Genomic DNA, 16,063 nt, shown 5'->3' with positions numbered 1-16,063 from the left:
CAATTTGACCAAAATTTTGGTGGAAACCCGGAAGTGCGGCTAATATTCCGGGGCGGCTAATCTATTAACAAAATTCTAAAAGCTGCCAACACGGAAGTGAGAGCCCGCGGCAGCCCCAAGCCAAGGTGGAGCCTGGCCGGCCCCGGCAGAGGTGGGAAAGCCTGGCAGAGGCGGGGCCAGCAGTGTGGGGGGCGGGCGGCAGAGCCTGAGCCAGCAGGGCGGGGCAGGGAGGGCGACAGAGCCTGAGCCAGCAGGGCGGGGGAGCCCGGGAGAACTGGGGCTAGCAGTGCAGGGGAGCATGGCAGAAGCAGGAAGGTCGACGGGTGGGGCTGCCTGGCAGCGGGGGAAGCCCAGCATAATCGGGGCCAGCAGCGTGGGGGAGCCCGGCGGTGCGTGGGCATGCAGTGCCGGCCAGGGCGAGGAAACGCGGCGGCGGTGCAGATGGGAGGGGGCAGCCGGCGAGCCTGGCAGCGGCGGCAGTGCCTGGCCCGCCGGCAGGGCGACTACGTAAACAACGCAGCGGCGACGCGGCCGGCATGCCTGCCAGCGGCGGCAGTGCCTGGCCCGCCGGCAGGGCTAGGGAACGCGGCGCGGCCAGCGAGCCGGGCGGCGGCAGGCCGCCGGCAGGGCTAGGGAACGCGGCGCGGCCAGCGAGCCGGGCGGCGGCAGCCCGCCGGCAGGGCTAGGTAACGCGGCAGCGGGGCGGTGCTGACGGGAGAGGGGGGCCAGCGAGCCGGGCGGCGGCAGGCCGCCGGCAGGGCTAGGGAACGCGGCGCGGCGCGGCCGCCGAGCCGGGCGGCGGCGGCGGCAGCCCGCCAGCAGGGCTAGGGAACGCGGCGCGGGTGGCGAGCCGGGCGGCGGCAGCCCGCCGGCAGGGCTAGGGAACGCGGCAGCGGGGCGGTGCTGACGGGAGAGGGGGGCCAGCGAGCCTGGCGGCGGCGGCGGCAGCACCACCCGGCCAGCCCCGCCGAGCCGTGGCGCTGAGCTGGGCCACCCGGCCCCGTCGGCAACCATGAGCGGGCCGAGCCTTCCTGGCCCCGCCCCGAGCCAGTAAAGCCCGCTATGCCGCGATCCTGTTACTAATTGGCCAATTTGTGAAAGCTGCGCACGGATTCTCGCGACGAACGAAAGTGCGGCTAATATTCGGGGTGCGGCTTATCTATTGACAAAGACAGCAACATTGTCGAGGCACCGGAAGTGCGGCTTATAATCCGTGCGGCTTGTATTCGTGAAACTACTGTAATTCCAGTTCAGTTGTGTGTGGGGGGAAAAAAGCCAAAGTCAGTTTTGTCCTAATTTTCCAAAGTCAGTTTTGCCCTAATTTTATCAGCAGTAGTCATGAAGAATTGTCCAGGTTATTTGGACTTGAACAGCTGTCTTGAACAGAGATGAAAGCGAGAGCCACCAAATATGTACTGAATTCTCTAGTGAGAGATTAAAGAAAAGGAACAAACAATATCCTCCCTCTACTCCCAACAGAGAATTAGAGCTTGAGCCTTGAGCCTCAGGACTGCAGAGAAGAAAGGCCTACATAGGTGTCCTGTATGTGAACATGCAGAGAGGGACAGGGGCTGATCACTTAAACCTAGCTTTTTTTAGGGTCTTGAATACAATGCATCACATCACATGAAGGGGTACAGTCACATATTATTACATATTATTGTGTATTATGTTCATGTTTTGTTATCTGAGTGGAAAAGAATTCCTATCAATCAGTTGTAACAATTTTGAAGGAATGGACAGAAATATGAGGCTCATGGAAGTGATGCAAGAAGGTGCATGGATGAAAAGTCAGTAATAAAAACACATTTTAGAAGTAACTTTTCATGTCTCTCAAGCTTTGTCATGTAGCTCTGCCTGCAGAAAAGCCATTTCTGTTATTCTATGCCGTATCTTCATGAGTTTCTGTCAAGCTGGAAGAGCCATGGCTTTGCAGGCAAACAAGCTCAGAGCTGGAGTTCTGAAATTGCATTGAAATCAACCCAGCTGGAGTGAGGATAAGAGACAAACAATAATTCCCTCTCTAATATTTAACTAGTAGTAGCACAATCAGAATTCATTAATAAGTAAAGTTCAACAAGTCTCCTAGAAATTAACTTTCTTGGAAGGCTTGGGATGAACAGATGTCCCTCATCATCTAGGAGATGCTTACAATTATGGGATTTAAAAGTAAAACTACACTGCATTTTAAGTGATAATAGCTAAGTGGAAAATTGTATTTACAATATTTTAACCCTTCTTACTAGTTATACAAACAAGTTTTTCTCTTTCCTAAAAGGTCATGTTACTTCAGTAGAGAGGTAAAATGGACTCCCCTCTGAAGAGAATGTGGAGGATGAAGCTACAGCATAGAACTACCACTGTATGTGTGCTGTGTCAGAGGCAAGGCTAAATAAGCAGTGATAGTAACAGAAATGCACTTGATTCTGGTGCTTCTTTAACCTCTGTGCTCATAGAGTCTCCTTATTAACACGAGCAGGAGAAACGGAACTTGTGTCTGTGCACCGGATAATTTACTCTGAATCTCAGGAGGTCACCTAGCCTAACTAGTTGCTCAGGTAAGCCGAAATTGAAAACCAGGCTGTTCAGGCCTTTCTTAGTCAGCCACTGAGTACCTGCAAAGATGGAAATTCCACACATCTCAGCCCCAGGTCCAGAGCCCTCATAATGAAACCATTGTTTCTTTACATCTACTGGATGTTCCACTTGCTGCAGCTTGTGTTCACTGCCCACTGTCTTTTCCTGTGCATGTCTGAGAAAAAGTTGGTTCTGTATTCTCACAAACTGCAGTTAGAGAGCTGAGGACAGCCCTTAGTCTCTCTTGTGAAGAAAGAGCCCCTGATATCCCAAATGGTCCTTCCATGGTCCTGTCCTGCAGCACAGGGATTCTTTAGGTTGGATGAAACCCAGTTCTTCAAACTCTCATCCTCTGCAGGGTCCAACATCAGACACAGTGTTACAGATGCTGTCCCCTAAGTACTACACAGATGGCAACAATTACTTTCTGAACTTTTCATCATGTGCACCACCACAAGAACGCATTGCTCACATATAGCCGACTTGATGTCCAGCGGGAGTGAGTCTTTTTTCACTAAGCAGCTTCTTAGCATTCTGTCTCAAGTGCTAAACTTTGTTAAGCTTTATGAATATTCTGGCAGGCCCTTTCTCCTACTGGAATTTCAGTCAGCTGGTCCCCCCCTCTGAGAGAACATCCCAGCCCATCCCCATGGCGGTTGATGAAAATACTATGAGCTATCAGCCCTTGCTACCGACTGCTATGGACACCTCTGGTCAATCTGCCACCTGTAATTGTAAATTTACACTCTCAACTGCTGACACTACTCTTTGGCCCCATGGGACCAGACAGCTTGTCATCCACAAGAACTCTTTGACCTGGTCAAAATCATATGGCTTCCACTTAAAAAATTAGGTATCAGTTGCACTGAACTACTAAATACACAAATGCAAAGGAAGCGGCAAGTTGATTTTGACTTGTGACTTGGTGAAGACAAAAACTTTTGGAAACACTGTATTTAAAAAAATATAGAGAGATCAGTGAGAAATGTAATCAAAACAGTTAAAAGCAAAAGAATAACAAAGCCAAGGAAATAATTTGGGCACAGACAACAATACATTACATTCTGGCTTAAAATATTTCAAGGCAAAATCTCTCTTCCAACTGCAGCAATCCCCTTCCAGCATGGAATTCGCCAGATACATGTGTTGTTATCTGAATGACTGAGGTGAGTTGAAGCAGATCTCTGCACATTTTGCCCTCTTCTTTCCCTGTCCTCTGTGTTCCGATTTAACTCAGTGATCATGTATCTTATCTGCTGAAGCACATGTAGCTTTATTATCATAATGACATCATCACACTGCCACGTTTAAGACAATGCTGTATTTTGATATCAATTCAGAGTCACTGAGAAGGATATAAGAAGAATTTAAAAGTAACAGACAGAATATACTTATTGAAAAAATTAGAAAGTATCTGAATCCTCTTGTAGACACCCCAACTGCATAAAAGCCATTCATGAATGTGTATAGTGTAAGAAAGTCCCCCTAAAAGGAACTTTCAAAACTACTTGTAAAAAAGAGCTTAAGTTTTACTTCTACTAGTGTTATCCTTTTAGGATAAGAAAAAAGTTAATTTGGCACATATATAAAAGCAGATAGAATTTATTTTCATGTGTTACAGGGACCTTCTTCAAGTTCATTCCCAAAAAGGACACCTGATTGGCATCCAAGACAGCCCACTGGTGTCATTTACCAGTTTGGAGTTTCTCTCCACCCCCAGAGCTGTGTTTTGTCATTTGACAATCGCATGAAGGTCGTGATATTGAGTAATAATGGTAACATAGGTCAAGAAGATATTCTAGTCTCCTGCTTAATGAAGGAACATTTCACACGGGGCAAAAAAAACCCCAAAAAAACCAAAAAAACCACCAAAACATTCAAACATTCAGCTTCCCAATTCATACTTTGCATGTTTGACAACTTTTATACCTAGTAATTATCTCTATTCCATTTTCATGGAGAAAATTGTCATAGAGCTTTAATTAAGTCAAACTACCAAGACTTAACTACTTGACTAGGGGACAGTATATTTGTAGAGATTTGCAAGCCAGAAGTATCCATAGTAAGTTTTATACATAACAACATTAGTTACAGTCTATTGCATCATCTAGAAATAACTAGATCCTTCAACTAAAGGGTCAAATATATGATTAATATATTAATTCTCCTATCCTTAAATCTTCCTCTAGTGTTAAACAAATAGGTGTTCCACAAGGTGTGCAGGCTCAGCCTATAGTTCACCAGACGCACTGACATTAGGGCTGGAACTGCAGCAGTCACTCCAGCAGGCCCCGGGCAGGTTTTAGCGGGGAGCACAGCGGAGTCATCGCATTGTATGAACGCCAGCTAATCACAGCCACCGAACTCGCACAGATCTATTCCCCCAGTGCCTGAGGACCCTGTCCATTTGGTTCCATTCGGGGCGAGACAGCCGGCAGACTGCGGGCGCGGCCGGCTCGGAGCGGCGGGGTCGCGCGGTGCCCGGAGCGGCAGCGAGAGCCGGGCTCGCCCCGGGACCGCTCCCCGCGGCACGGTAACGCCTCGGACAGCGGCGGATCCGGCAGCCCGGGCCGCTCCTCCGGGACACAGGGGGCTGCAGCCGGGACAGCGCAGCCCGGCCCGCGCGGGCCCGTTCCCCTGCCCTTCCCCAAGGGCACGGCAGAGGCCCCCGCCGGGACGGAGGGGAGTAAAGGCGCGGAAGCCGCGGCTCCTCTCAGGCCGCGCGGGCGCCGCCTGCCCCCGGTGCCGCCCCGATCGCCGCGCTGTGCTCACCAGGAAGCGGGTGGAGCTGGTGCCCTGATCGATGGCTCCCACCAGCGGCCCCAGCTTCGTGGCCATGGGGCCCCCTCAACGCCCGCTCCGCTCCCGTAACGGCCGCGCCAGCGCCGCGCGGGCAGCTCGCGGCCGGCGGCGCGTGGCTGCCGGGGTGAAGCCGGCGGGGGGGGCGGGGCGGGGGGCGCTGCCTCGCGCATTGTCAGCCCGCAGCCAATCGGCGCCCGGGGCGCGGCGGGGGCGGAGCGCCGGGGGCGGGGCCCGGCTCGCGGGGGGCGCGAGGAGGGCGTGTCACGTGACACGTGGCGCGCGGCACGCCCCCGCTCGTCGCCCCGCCCCTGCGCCCTGAGGCGGCGGCGGCGCGCGGGCGGCGGGAAAGCCCGGCGGGCTCCTGAGGGCAGCCCCGGGAGAGACCGGGACGGCGGCGGCGCCAGGCCGGGACCAGCCCCGGAACCAGCCCCGGCTCCGCTCCTCGGGTCACTTGTGCCTTGAGGCGGCGTTCCGCCGAGGGAAACGTGTCTCGCCGGTTGTCGGGGAGAGCGGAAAGCAACGCCACGCTCTCTCCCCGCTGGGGAGGTGCCAGGCCGGGGTGTCCGCTGGAAATCTTCCGCTCAGAGCGAGTACTGCCGAGGAAGTGTGCAAGGCTGAGTGATCGTGGATGACCGAGATATCTTACACGTATTTATGACACTTCTCCGAAGCGGCTTCTTTTATCTTTTTGAGCGTCATGCAAAGATATTGATTGGCTTTAAAGAAAAATGGAATCTCGGTATTTCTTCCTTAGAGCATGTTAGGATAACTTGTGGTTCAAGAAAAACCGCTGGTGTTGTAAGAGCCGGGACGGAATTGCAAAAGCCAACAATGCGGAATGAAGGGCCTGAAAAATTACCAGTGACAGACAGTGCCAGTAAACCAGCACCCACAGACACCATTAAAATAGATTTACCTTGGCCATTACTCCACATTACTGGTAGTTGTTCAAACCTGGGTTGTTTGGCCGTGATTGCTCCGTGATAAGCAAAATCTGATTGCTGCCACTTGAGAATGCTTTGCGAGATACCTCACCCAGCTCTTTAATTTTTTTGTTTGTTAATGCTTCAGCTGGCATCGAGGAGCCTTGGATGGGGCGTGAACAGCACTTACCGCTCATGTGTAATAGCAGGGGATTTCACTGCAGCCCTTAGCTACACATCCGAAATGAGACAAGTACAGCCTTGTATTAAGATCCACATCCACATTTTCAAGTCTGACAGTGAAGTAGCACTTGGACCACTTGCTAAATACTGTCAGAGATTTTCTATTATTCTCAAATCTTTTCGCCAAGACTGGTATTTTTTCTTGGAGCCTCGCTATAGTTTAGACATCATCTTGCTCAAGAACGTGCTGCAACCCTTAGAGAAGGATCCATGGAGTTTGTACTAAAAGGTCATAATGATCCCTCCTGGCTTTGCCAGAGATCCCCCCTGTACTTCCCTCACTTCTCACAGGGAGCTTCTACTCTAAAGCCACAGCCAAGAACTGCAGTTTATTAGGAAAACTTAATGTAAGGCTACAGCATCTCCATGTAGATTAGGGATTCAAAGAATTAATCCCATGGGATTTTAGTTAAATCTGAATTAATTAGTATAATTCCTAGGAAAAGTGTGGGGTTTGTGTTATTTCTTTTGTCTCATTTAAAATCTGCAGTATTGTGTTCTGAGTGGATTTTAACTCAAGATAGGATGTGACAATTTTCAGCAAAGGCTGAGGTCTCTAGATCCAAGAAGGGAGGAAGCAATATCATGACAGACATTTATGCAGAACATGAAATACTACTGCAGTGTTAAGGATTACTGAGTCACAGAAATTCTCCAGGAGGTGCCTTTTTCCTTCTATGTTCTTTAGCAACACCTGTGAATATTTATAGACCAGGAACAGGAGGGGTGACAACAATAACCTGTGATATTTCCTTAACCCTCAACAGACACGAAATACAGGCAGAAGGGGGGAATAATTTAGTCCAGAACTAGAAAAGATTGAGTCAGGGAGAATGGTTTATTCTTTCTAGCTCATTCAACAGTGTGCTCTCACTTCCTTCACATTCCTATTCACTGTTGGAATAGAACATTTTTTTCTTGTAGTATTTATTATGCAATACTATTTGCAGAGTAGGAATAGAGGGTACTGTCCCAAGGAAGCCTGCGGGGGAAGGAAGGGTGGAGCTCTGGCTGTACCTTCACAGTGAGGTGGTGTGAGGCCACGCTCAGCTGAGACGCTTTTAAAGGAATTAGCTCCCTTTAAAGGAAGGAGTGTGGATATCTGTGTGGACTAATTTCTTCTGCTTCTGTCTCAGATCTCACCGAGGCAAATCTACATAATGCAGCTGAAGTTGTTTGCTGTTCTGTTCTCCTGATGAAGAACTTGCAAAATATGAGAGAAAAAAAAAAGGGAATAAACCTCAAGTGCTAGTTGGGAGCCTTGTATGTATTATTCTTGACAGAAGGAGAGATTTTGGAATTTATATATACTTGCTATAACAATTTCCAGCCTGGCAGAAATAAAGAAGGCTCTCATTGATTTTGGAAGACTTCATTATAAGAAAGTTGAGTTCAGTTCCTCAAAATATAACATTTATAAAGTTGCTGATTATTTTCAACTGCCCACGCAATGCAGATTCCTGTAAATGATGCTCTTGTTCCACATGCAGCTTTTTGACCTCTTGTTCTGTAAACTGAACTCAAACGGAAGGTTTTTCCATCTTTGAATACAGCCCCACTGCTTTTTTTTTTTAATATATTTTTAAGGTAGTGGACACATTGGAAGACATTCATTAAGCACATAAATATTTGTGATGCGTTTTTAAAACCAACATACAGTAATTTCACGAATACAAGCCGCACCAATTTGACCAAAATTTTGGTGGAAACCCGGAAGTGCGGCTAATATTCCGGGGCGGCTAATCTATTAACAAAATTCTAAAAGCTGCCAACACGGAAGTGAGAGCCCGCGGCAGCCCCAAGCCAAGCTGGAGCCCGGCCGGCCCCGGCAGAGGTGGGAAAGCCTGGCAGAGGCGGGGCCAGCAGTGTCAGGGGCGGGCGGCAGAGCCTGAGCCAGCAGGGCGGGGGAGCCCGGGAGAACTGGGGCTAGCAGTGCAGGGGAGCATGGCAGAAGCAGGAAGGCTGGCGGGTGGGGCTGCCTGGCAGCGGGGGAAGCCCAGCAGAATCGGGGCCAGCAGCATGGGGGAGCCCGGCGGTGCGGGGGCCTGCAGTGCCGGCCAGGGCGAGGAAACGCGGCGGCGGTGCAGACGGGAGGGGGCGGCCGGCGAGCGTGGTGGCGGCGGCGGCAGCCCTGCCAGCGGGGCGAGCGAAAGTGGCGCTCGCGAAAGCGCCGCCCGGCGAGCGAAAGCGCCGCCGCGAGCCGCGAACCGCGAGCCGCGAAAGCGCCGCCGCGAGCCGCGAACCGCGAGCCGCGAAAGCGCCGCCGCGAGCCGCGAACCGCGAGCCGCGAAAGCGCCGCCGCGAGCCGCGAACCGCGAGCCGCGAAAGCGCCGCCGCGAGCCGCGAGCCGCGAAAGCGCCGCCGCGAGCCGCGAGCCGCGAAAGCGCCGCCGCGAGCCGCGAACCGCGAGCCGCGAAAGCGCCGCCGCGAGCCGCGAACCGCGAGCCGCGAAAGCGCCGCCGCGAGCCGCGAACCGCGAGCCGCGAAAGCGCCGCCGCGAGCCGCGAACCGCGAGCCGCGAAAGCGCCGCCGCGAGCCGCGAACCGCGAACCGCGAGCCGCGAATCGCGAGCCGCGAAAGCGCCGCCGCGAGCCGCGAGCCGCGAACCGCGAGCCGCGAACCGCGAGCCGCGAGCCGCGAACCGCGAGCCGCGAACCGCGAGCCGCGAGCCGCGAACCGCGAGCCGCGAGCCGCGAACCGCGAGCCGCGAACCGCGAACCGCGAGCCGCGAACCGCGAGCCGCGAAAGCGCCGCCGCGAACCGCGAACCGCGAGCCGCGAAAGCGCCGCCGCGAGCCGCGAGCCGCGAACCGCGAGCCTCGAACCGCGAGCCGCGAACCGCGAGCCGCGAGCCGCGAGCCGCGAGCCGCGAACCGCGAGCCGCGAACCGCGAAAGCGCCGCCGCGAACCGCGAACCGCGAGCCGCGAAAGCGCCGCCGCGAGCCGCGAACCGCGAGCCGCGAAAGCGCCGCGGGGCGGGCGCGGCGCTCGCGAGGCGCGGCGCGGGGCGAGCGAAAGCGGCAGCGGGGCGGACGGCGAGCCCGGCGGCGGCGGCGGCAGCCCTGCCAGCCGGGCGAGCGAACGCGGCAGCGGGGCGGTGCTGACGGGAGAGGGGGGCCAGCGAGCCCGGCGGCGGCGGCGGCGGCGGCGGCGGCAGCACCACCCGGCCAGCCCCGCCGAGCCGTGGCGCTGAGCTGGGCCACCCGGCCCCGTCGGCAACCATGAGCGGGCCGAGCCTGCCTGGCCCCGCCCCGAGCCAGTAAAGCCCGCTATGCCGCGATCCTGTTACTAATTGGCCAATTTGTGAAAGCTGCGCACGGATTCTCGCGACGAACGAAAGTGCGGCTAATATTCGGGGTGCGGCTTATCTATTGACAAAGACAGCAACATTGTCGAGGCACCGGGGGTGCGGCTTATAATCCGTGCGGCTTGTATTCGTGAAACTACTGTAATTTAATTCCTAAAGAAATAGTTTCAATAGCACCTAAATCTAAGTATTTGCTTTTGGTTTGTGTTTTTTTAGTTTCAGTTTGAGTTTTGTCTTTAATCTCAGCAGAGTGAAGGGAGATTGGCAGCTACATTCTGCTCTTCCTGGCTGGTTCTTCATTGAACTCAAGCTAAGGACAAAATGTGACTGTGTCAGGCTACTCCAAGCATGTGATACAGTGTGAATTAAAGAGTGGATGCCAGAGATCGGTGTCTTTCCCTTGTGCCTCAGAGAGGGCTCAGCTGTCAAATCCCGCACTTCCTTAGAGCTGTCAGGTGCCTGGGTTCCCCAGGAGGGACAGAAGGCACGTGTTTGGAGCTGGGCTGGAACAGGTGTAGTTGTAGAGTGTGCAGGGCACCAGGGTAACGAGTCACGCTGCCACACGCACCCTTTGGCCTACTGGGAAGATGAGTGCTATGCGCGAGGGTGCCTGTGCATGCACAAGTGGATAAACGCCGTGGCTCTGACGCAGGGAGCCGGCACAGCCAGGTCGTGACCTTGGCTGCCAGGGCCCTGCACTTCTGGAGATCTGCAGCACCCGTGTGCAGGGAACCTTTCCGTGCATCCCGAGGAGAGCAGGGCCATTGCAATGACTGTTCTGTGTTCTGTCTCCTACGTTTGTTTTGGCACATGCAGTACCCTGTCACCATTTGGCAAGAACAGTTTTATTGTGAAGCCATGACTGCTGTGATGCAATGAATGTTTCACAGGATATGTTTTACTTCTGACCTGGTATTAGACAATAGTGTCCCCCGAATGACATTTTATATTTAGAATCACTCTCACAGCGTTCAAAGCCTGAGTAATCATAGTTGCAGTTGCTGTCTTTCTTGTAGACAATAAAATAAATAAATAATAAAAATAAATTCACGTTTTGAAGACAGCTAATACCAAGCCCTTTGAAAAGCAGTTATTAAACTAATGAGTCTTTACAAGAATCATAGAATCACACAATGGCTTAGGTTGGAAGGGATGTCAAAGATCTATAGTGATAATTCCCCTTCCAATGACCAGGGACACCTTTCACTAGACCAGGTTGCTCAAAGTCCTATTATTCAAATCAAAATGGGGAAATCAGAAAAAAAAAAAAAAAAACCCACGAATTTTTTGTATAGATAAAAGTAAATGTTCTTGGAAATGAAAATGAATAATTCAGAGAATATAAATATCTATTAGTGGTATAGTAGCTACTCCATGCTGCAAAATCCTTAACTGGGATACTTGGCTTCCATAAAAAATTATGGCAACTTACTGCAAAATTTACTCCTGAAACTGTACACTGCATTGAAGTGCAACTCAAAATGAGTTGGCTTTCTACTGTTTTCATAACAACTGTATTTTGCTATTTATTTTTTTTAATCAAATGAGCTAATCTAATTAGTGCTCCATAAGATGATGATAGGGTCAATTCTCATAGGCTCATTCTGTACTTTATTTTAGCCTTAAGTTAGCAGAGGCAAGGCAACTACTGGTCATAAGGGAGATCTTTTCACATCTTTTTTTTTTTCACTGCACAGTGGATATTTCCAAAAATAGGCTTGTGTGAAATTGCTACATATGATAGTAGGATTAGGCAAATTGCTCTAAATACTGATATTTGATAATTTTGACTCTACATCCTAGTTGGCAGTTGAAAATTTAGTGATGTACACGCCAGACTCTGGTTTTCATATGTAGTGAAGATATTAAAACCAAGAAGCAGCAGTGGAACTACATGAAGACCCTGAGACTGTTCCTACAATGGGTTTAAATTCTGTTAATCCTGCACAAACCTGAGCTCTTACATCGTGCAGAACTAAAACAATGAAAGTGAATATAAAGTTTTGAGTGGGAGGTGCCATATGTCTATAGGATAGTTTTTATTAAAGTATACTGTCAAATATATATTCTACTAAGGAAAACACATACTTAACAGAGAAAATATGTCCCATCTTTTTGGTTTTCTGTTTCAGTTTGGTGATGGCGTGCTGAATTACTGTGCAACACCCTCAGATAAGAATTGTTTGTTCTCTACTGGATGTGAGAAGGAATTTAGTAACTGCAGATGAGGAGAAGGCAGAAGTGCTCAATGCCTTCTTTGCCTCAGTCTTTAGTGGGAAGACAGCTTGTCCTCAGGACAACTGTCCTCCTGGGTTGACAGATGGTGTCAGGGAGCAGGATGGTCCCCCTGTTATCCAGGAGGAGGCAGTCAGAGAACTGCTGAGCTCTTGGATGTCCATAAATCTATGGGTCCAGATGGGATCCACCCCAGGGTGATGAGGGAGCTGGCAGATGAGCTTGCAAAGCCTCTCTCCATTATTTATCAGCAGTCCTGGCTCACTGGGGAGATTCCAGATGACTGGAAGCTGGCAAATGTGACACCCATTCCCAAAAAGAGTAGGAAGGAGGATCCTGGTAACTATAGGCCAGTTAGCCTGATCTCAGTGCCTGGTAAGGTTGTGGAACAGTTTATACTCAGTGTCATCACACAGCACTTGGAGGAAGGCCAGGGTATCAGACCCAGCCAGGATGGGTTTAGGAGGGGTAGGTCATGTTTGACCAACCTGATCTCCTTTTATGACCAGGTGACCCGCCTGGTGGATGAGGGAAAGGCTGTGGATGTTGTGTACCTGGACTCCAGCAAGGCCTTTGACACTGTCTCCCACAGCACACTCCAGGAAAAGCTGCAGCCCGTGGCTTGGACAGGAGCACTCTGTGCTGGGTTAGGAACTGGCTGGATGGCCGGGCCCAGAGAGGGGTGGTGAATGGTGCTGCATCCAGCTGGGAATCTGTCACCAGTAGTGTCCCTCAGGGGTCTGTGCTGGGCCTGTTCTGTTCAATATTTTTATTGATGACATGGATGAGGGTATTGAGTCTTTCATCAGTAAATCTGCAGACAAAACTAAGCTGGGAGCATGTGTTGATCTATTGGAAGGTAGGAGGGCTCTGGAGAGAGATCTGGAACAGTTGGATGGATGGGCAGAGTCCAATAGGATGTTTAGCAAGTTCAAGTGCCCAGTCCTGCATTTTGGCCACAATAACCCCCTGCAGTGTTATAGGCTGGGGACAGTGTGGCTGCACAGTGCCCAGGCAGAAAGGGACCTGGAGGTGCTGGTCAAAAGCTGACTGAACATGAGCCAGCCGTGTGCCCTGGTGGCCAAGAAGGCCAATGGCTCCTGGCCTGTGTCAGGAATGGTGTGGCCAGCAGGAGCAGGGAGGTCATTCTGCCCCTGTACTCAGCACTGGTGAGGTCACACCTTGAGCGCTGTGTCCAGTTCTGGCCCCTTAGTTCAGGGAGGACGCGGAGACGCTTGAGCACGTCCAGAGGAGGCAACGAGGCTGGGGAGGGGCTGGGAACACAAACCCTGTGAGGAATGGCTGAGGGAGCTGGGGTTGTTCCCCCTGGAGAAAAAGAGACTCAGGGGTGACCTTATCACTACAACTCCCTGAAAGGTGTTTGTAGTCAGGTGGGGTTGGTCTCTTTCTCCAGGCAGCACTGACAGAATGAGAGGACACAGTCTCAAGCCACATCAAGGAAAAATAAGGTTGGATATTTGGAAAAGGTTTTTTAAGGAAAGAGTGATAAAGTATTGGAATGGTTTGCCCAGGGAGATGGTGGAGTCGCCATCCCTGGACGTGTTTAAAAAAAGATTGGATGTGGCACTCGGTGCCATGGTTCAGCTGGACTCGATCTTGAAAGTCTCTTCCAACCCAGTGATTCTGTGATGCTGTGTGAATTAAGAATTCAGTACCAATTATCATAAAGTGATCTAGTAGTTTACTCTAGGTAATTAGATGCCTCCAGGAACTACATTTGTCTATGAATATCAAAGGATTTTTATGTATTATCTCTGTGAAATTTCTTGTGCAAATGTAATGGCTATGGCATTTTTTTTACATATATGGAGGTGGGCCTAGAACAGCTAAATTACAGGCCAATGGTCACGTAGCAAGTGCTTAACAGAGCAGAGGTAAAGCACAGCTTTCTCTGAGGTCCAAAGGCATTGCTTTCCTTGGCTGCTGCTTTTTCCAGGAATCAGTAACTGCATTCCTGTTGCCCTCAGAGAGGACAGGACTGAATAAACTAGCAGATGCAGGATTCCACTGGGTAAGTAGATCTAGCCTCACACAGATTCTAAAGGATGATATTTTTACCACTACCATCCTGATCCTGGCCATGCAGTTTCTGCTTGTTGTGCAAGGGGTCTGGTTTTTATTGGATCTTCTCTTGAGTCCTCTGATCTCATTAATATGGCAGAAAACATACCCAGACAAAATAAAAGCAGATTGTTCTCTGCCAAGAAGCTGAATTGACTCACTTGCTGCAATGAGTGCCAGAGCTTGTGGAAAAGCAGAGCATGGGAAAGGTTAAGAATAAGTAGGAGATGATGTGGAGGAGACTGGGGACAGCATGAAATATTCAGCAGCTGCAACCTCTTAGATTGCCTCAACTGCTGACAGACCTTCAGCCTCCATATCATCAAATCAAATGTTAGCCATCTATTAGGAAATTCTGGAGAAGTTAATGGCTGCATTATTATCACAAAGACTAGACCGTACTGCCTGCTTTTGAGAACAACTTTAATACATTGATGTTTCCAATTTTACGCCACAAAACAAGGGTATCGCTCATAAAATTGATGGGAGAGCTCAGCTACATTGAGGTCTTCTGGAGAGTCTTTAAGCTCTGCTTACACCAGAAGGCAAAATGGTGTTAGTTACCTGCAGGTGGAGTTCTGGGGAACTCATAAATTATGTAAAGACACCTGCTGAGAGAGACATGTTTGCTTGGCCCTAGGAAGAGAAAACCTAGTGGACATCTCACTGCTGCCTAGAACTTTACCTATTGGGAGAGTATAGATGAGATAGAACTCTTGGAATGTCAGTGAGCATCTTTTTGTGGGTAAATCATCCATTTTTTATATGCTTTTGTTATTAATTCTGTTTTACTTTTCATTTGCTTATCAAATTGCTGTGTCCAGTAAATCTCAACCTGTAGTCTCTGCCTTTTGTCTCTCTTGCTAGAGTGGAGGACAGGAGTGTCTTGTGGTTTTCTTTACAGTGGGAATACTAAATTGAGGAATAATATTCCTAACCTATGGTGGCTGGAAAATGCACCTCACTAGGGACAGTGAAATGAACACCAGTCTTGCTGAGCTTCATAAAAGATGCCTTGCTGTGTTTGTACTCAGAATTGAATTGGATTTGAAATGAATCTGGGAGATACTGCATATATTTCTTTCTGTGGTAGCCAAAGCAGAATCTCAAAGCTGTGCTCATGGAGAAAGAAGTAACAAACTTGCTCTAGAAAGAGGAAACTCTCAGATGTGCTCACTAAAATAAACTACCAGCAAAACACAGAGATGAAGATACCTAAACCATCAATGAAACTGCCCAAGAGTAAAAGGCTCTTCAGTAGTGGAGGATAACTGAGTTTTTGAGGTAAACTCAAAAACATCCTGAGGAAAATATGAGAAAGCCATGACATATCTAATAGATATCATTGAGACAAAAAAGCCCAGTTATCCAAAGAGAAAGTGGATATATGCACCGATCTTCAAAGACTGAATTTGACAATGTGATGATTTTTTGTTTGCTTTCTGAGCATCTTCTGACACCACATATTTTAAGCGATACTTAGGAAAGCTAATCTACAGATTGCATTTTCCTGGTGCACTGGTGGAGGAGCATGACACAAAAAGAAGAGGTTTGTCTGAAACAGTGACCAGTTCAGCTCTTCCTGCTCCAGTCCTGGAAGGCGAGGATGAACTGCTGATCATACTGTCCCGATCCAGCGCAGACAGGAGGCCTGTGTCAGTCCTGGAAACCCAGGGCAATGCTGGGGTTAACACCTGCCTTTGTCAGACCCAGCTGATTTACAGCCAAACCCGCTGGGCAGGCTGCTGGAGTAGAGGTGAAGATAAGGGTTATCTTTCCCTGGGATGACCGTAAGGTAACATTTAGGAGGGAGCATTGCAGGCAAGCTGAGTGTTGGGGGTTGGGGGAGGTTTACAGTAATTTCACGAATACAAGCTGCACCATTTTGACTAAGA

The 16,063-nt window shown here is 50.2% G+C and overlaps 1 protein-coding gene across 3 annotated transcripts in view; it reads right to left on the bottom strand.

The window, feature by feature from the left end:
* Positions 1-5,479, bottom strand: part of GK (glycerol kinase) — a 35,045-nt gene extending 29,566 nt beyond the window's left edge. For all 3 annotated transcript variants that reach the window (XM_033052082.2, XM_033052084.2, XM_033052083.2), the window contains exon 1: positions 5,350-5,479. In XM_033052082.2, the coding sequence (XP_032907973.1) occupies positions 5,350-5,415 (66 nt within the window). In that variant the 5' untranslated portion in view covers positions 5,416-5,479. The remainder of the gene's footprint in view (positions 1-5,349) is intronic.
* Positions 5,480-16,063: the final 10,584 nt, after the last annotated feature.

The sequence above is a fragment of the Catharus ustulatus genome, chromosome 2, assembly GCF_009819885.2.
Source record: "Catharus ustulatus isolate bCatUst1 chromosome 2, bCatUst1.pri.v2, whole genome shotgun sequence".
NCBI lineage: Eukaryota > Metazoa > Chordata > Aves > Passeriformes > Turdidae > Catharus > Catharus ustulatus.
The sequence above is the reverse complement of the archived record's forward strand: the minus strand, read 5'-3'. Positions and strand labels throughout refer to the sequence as shown.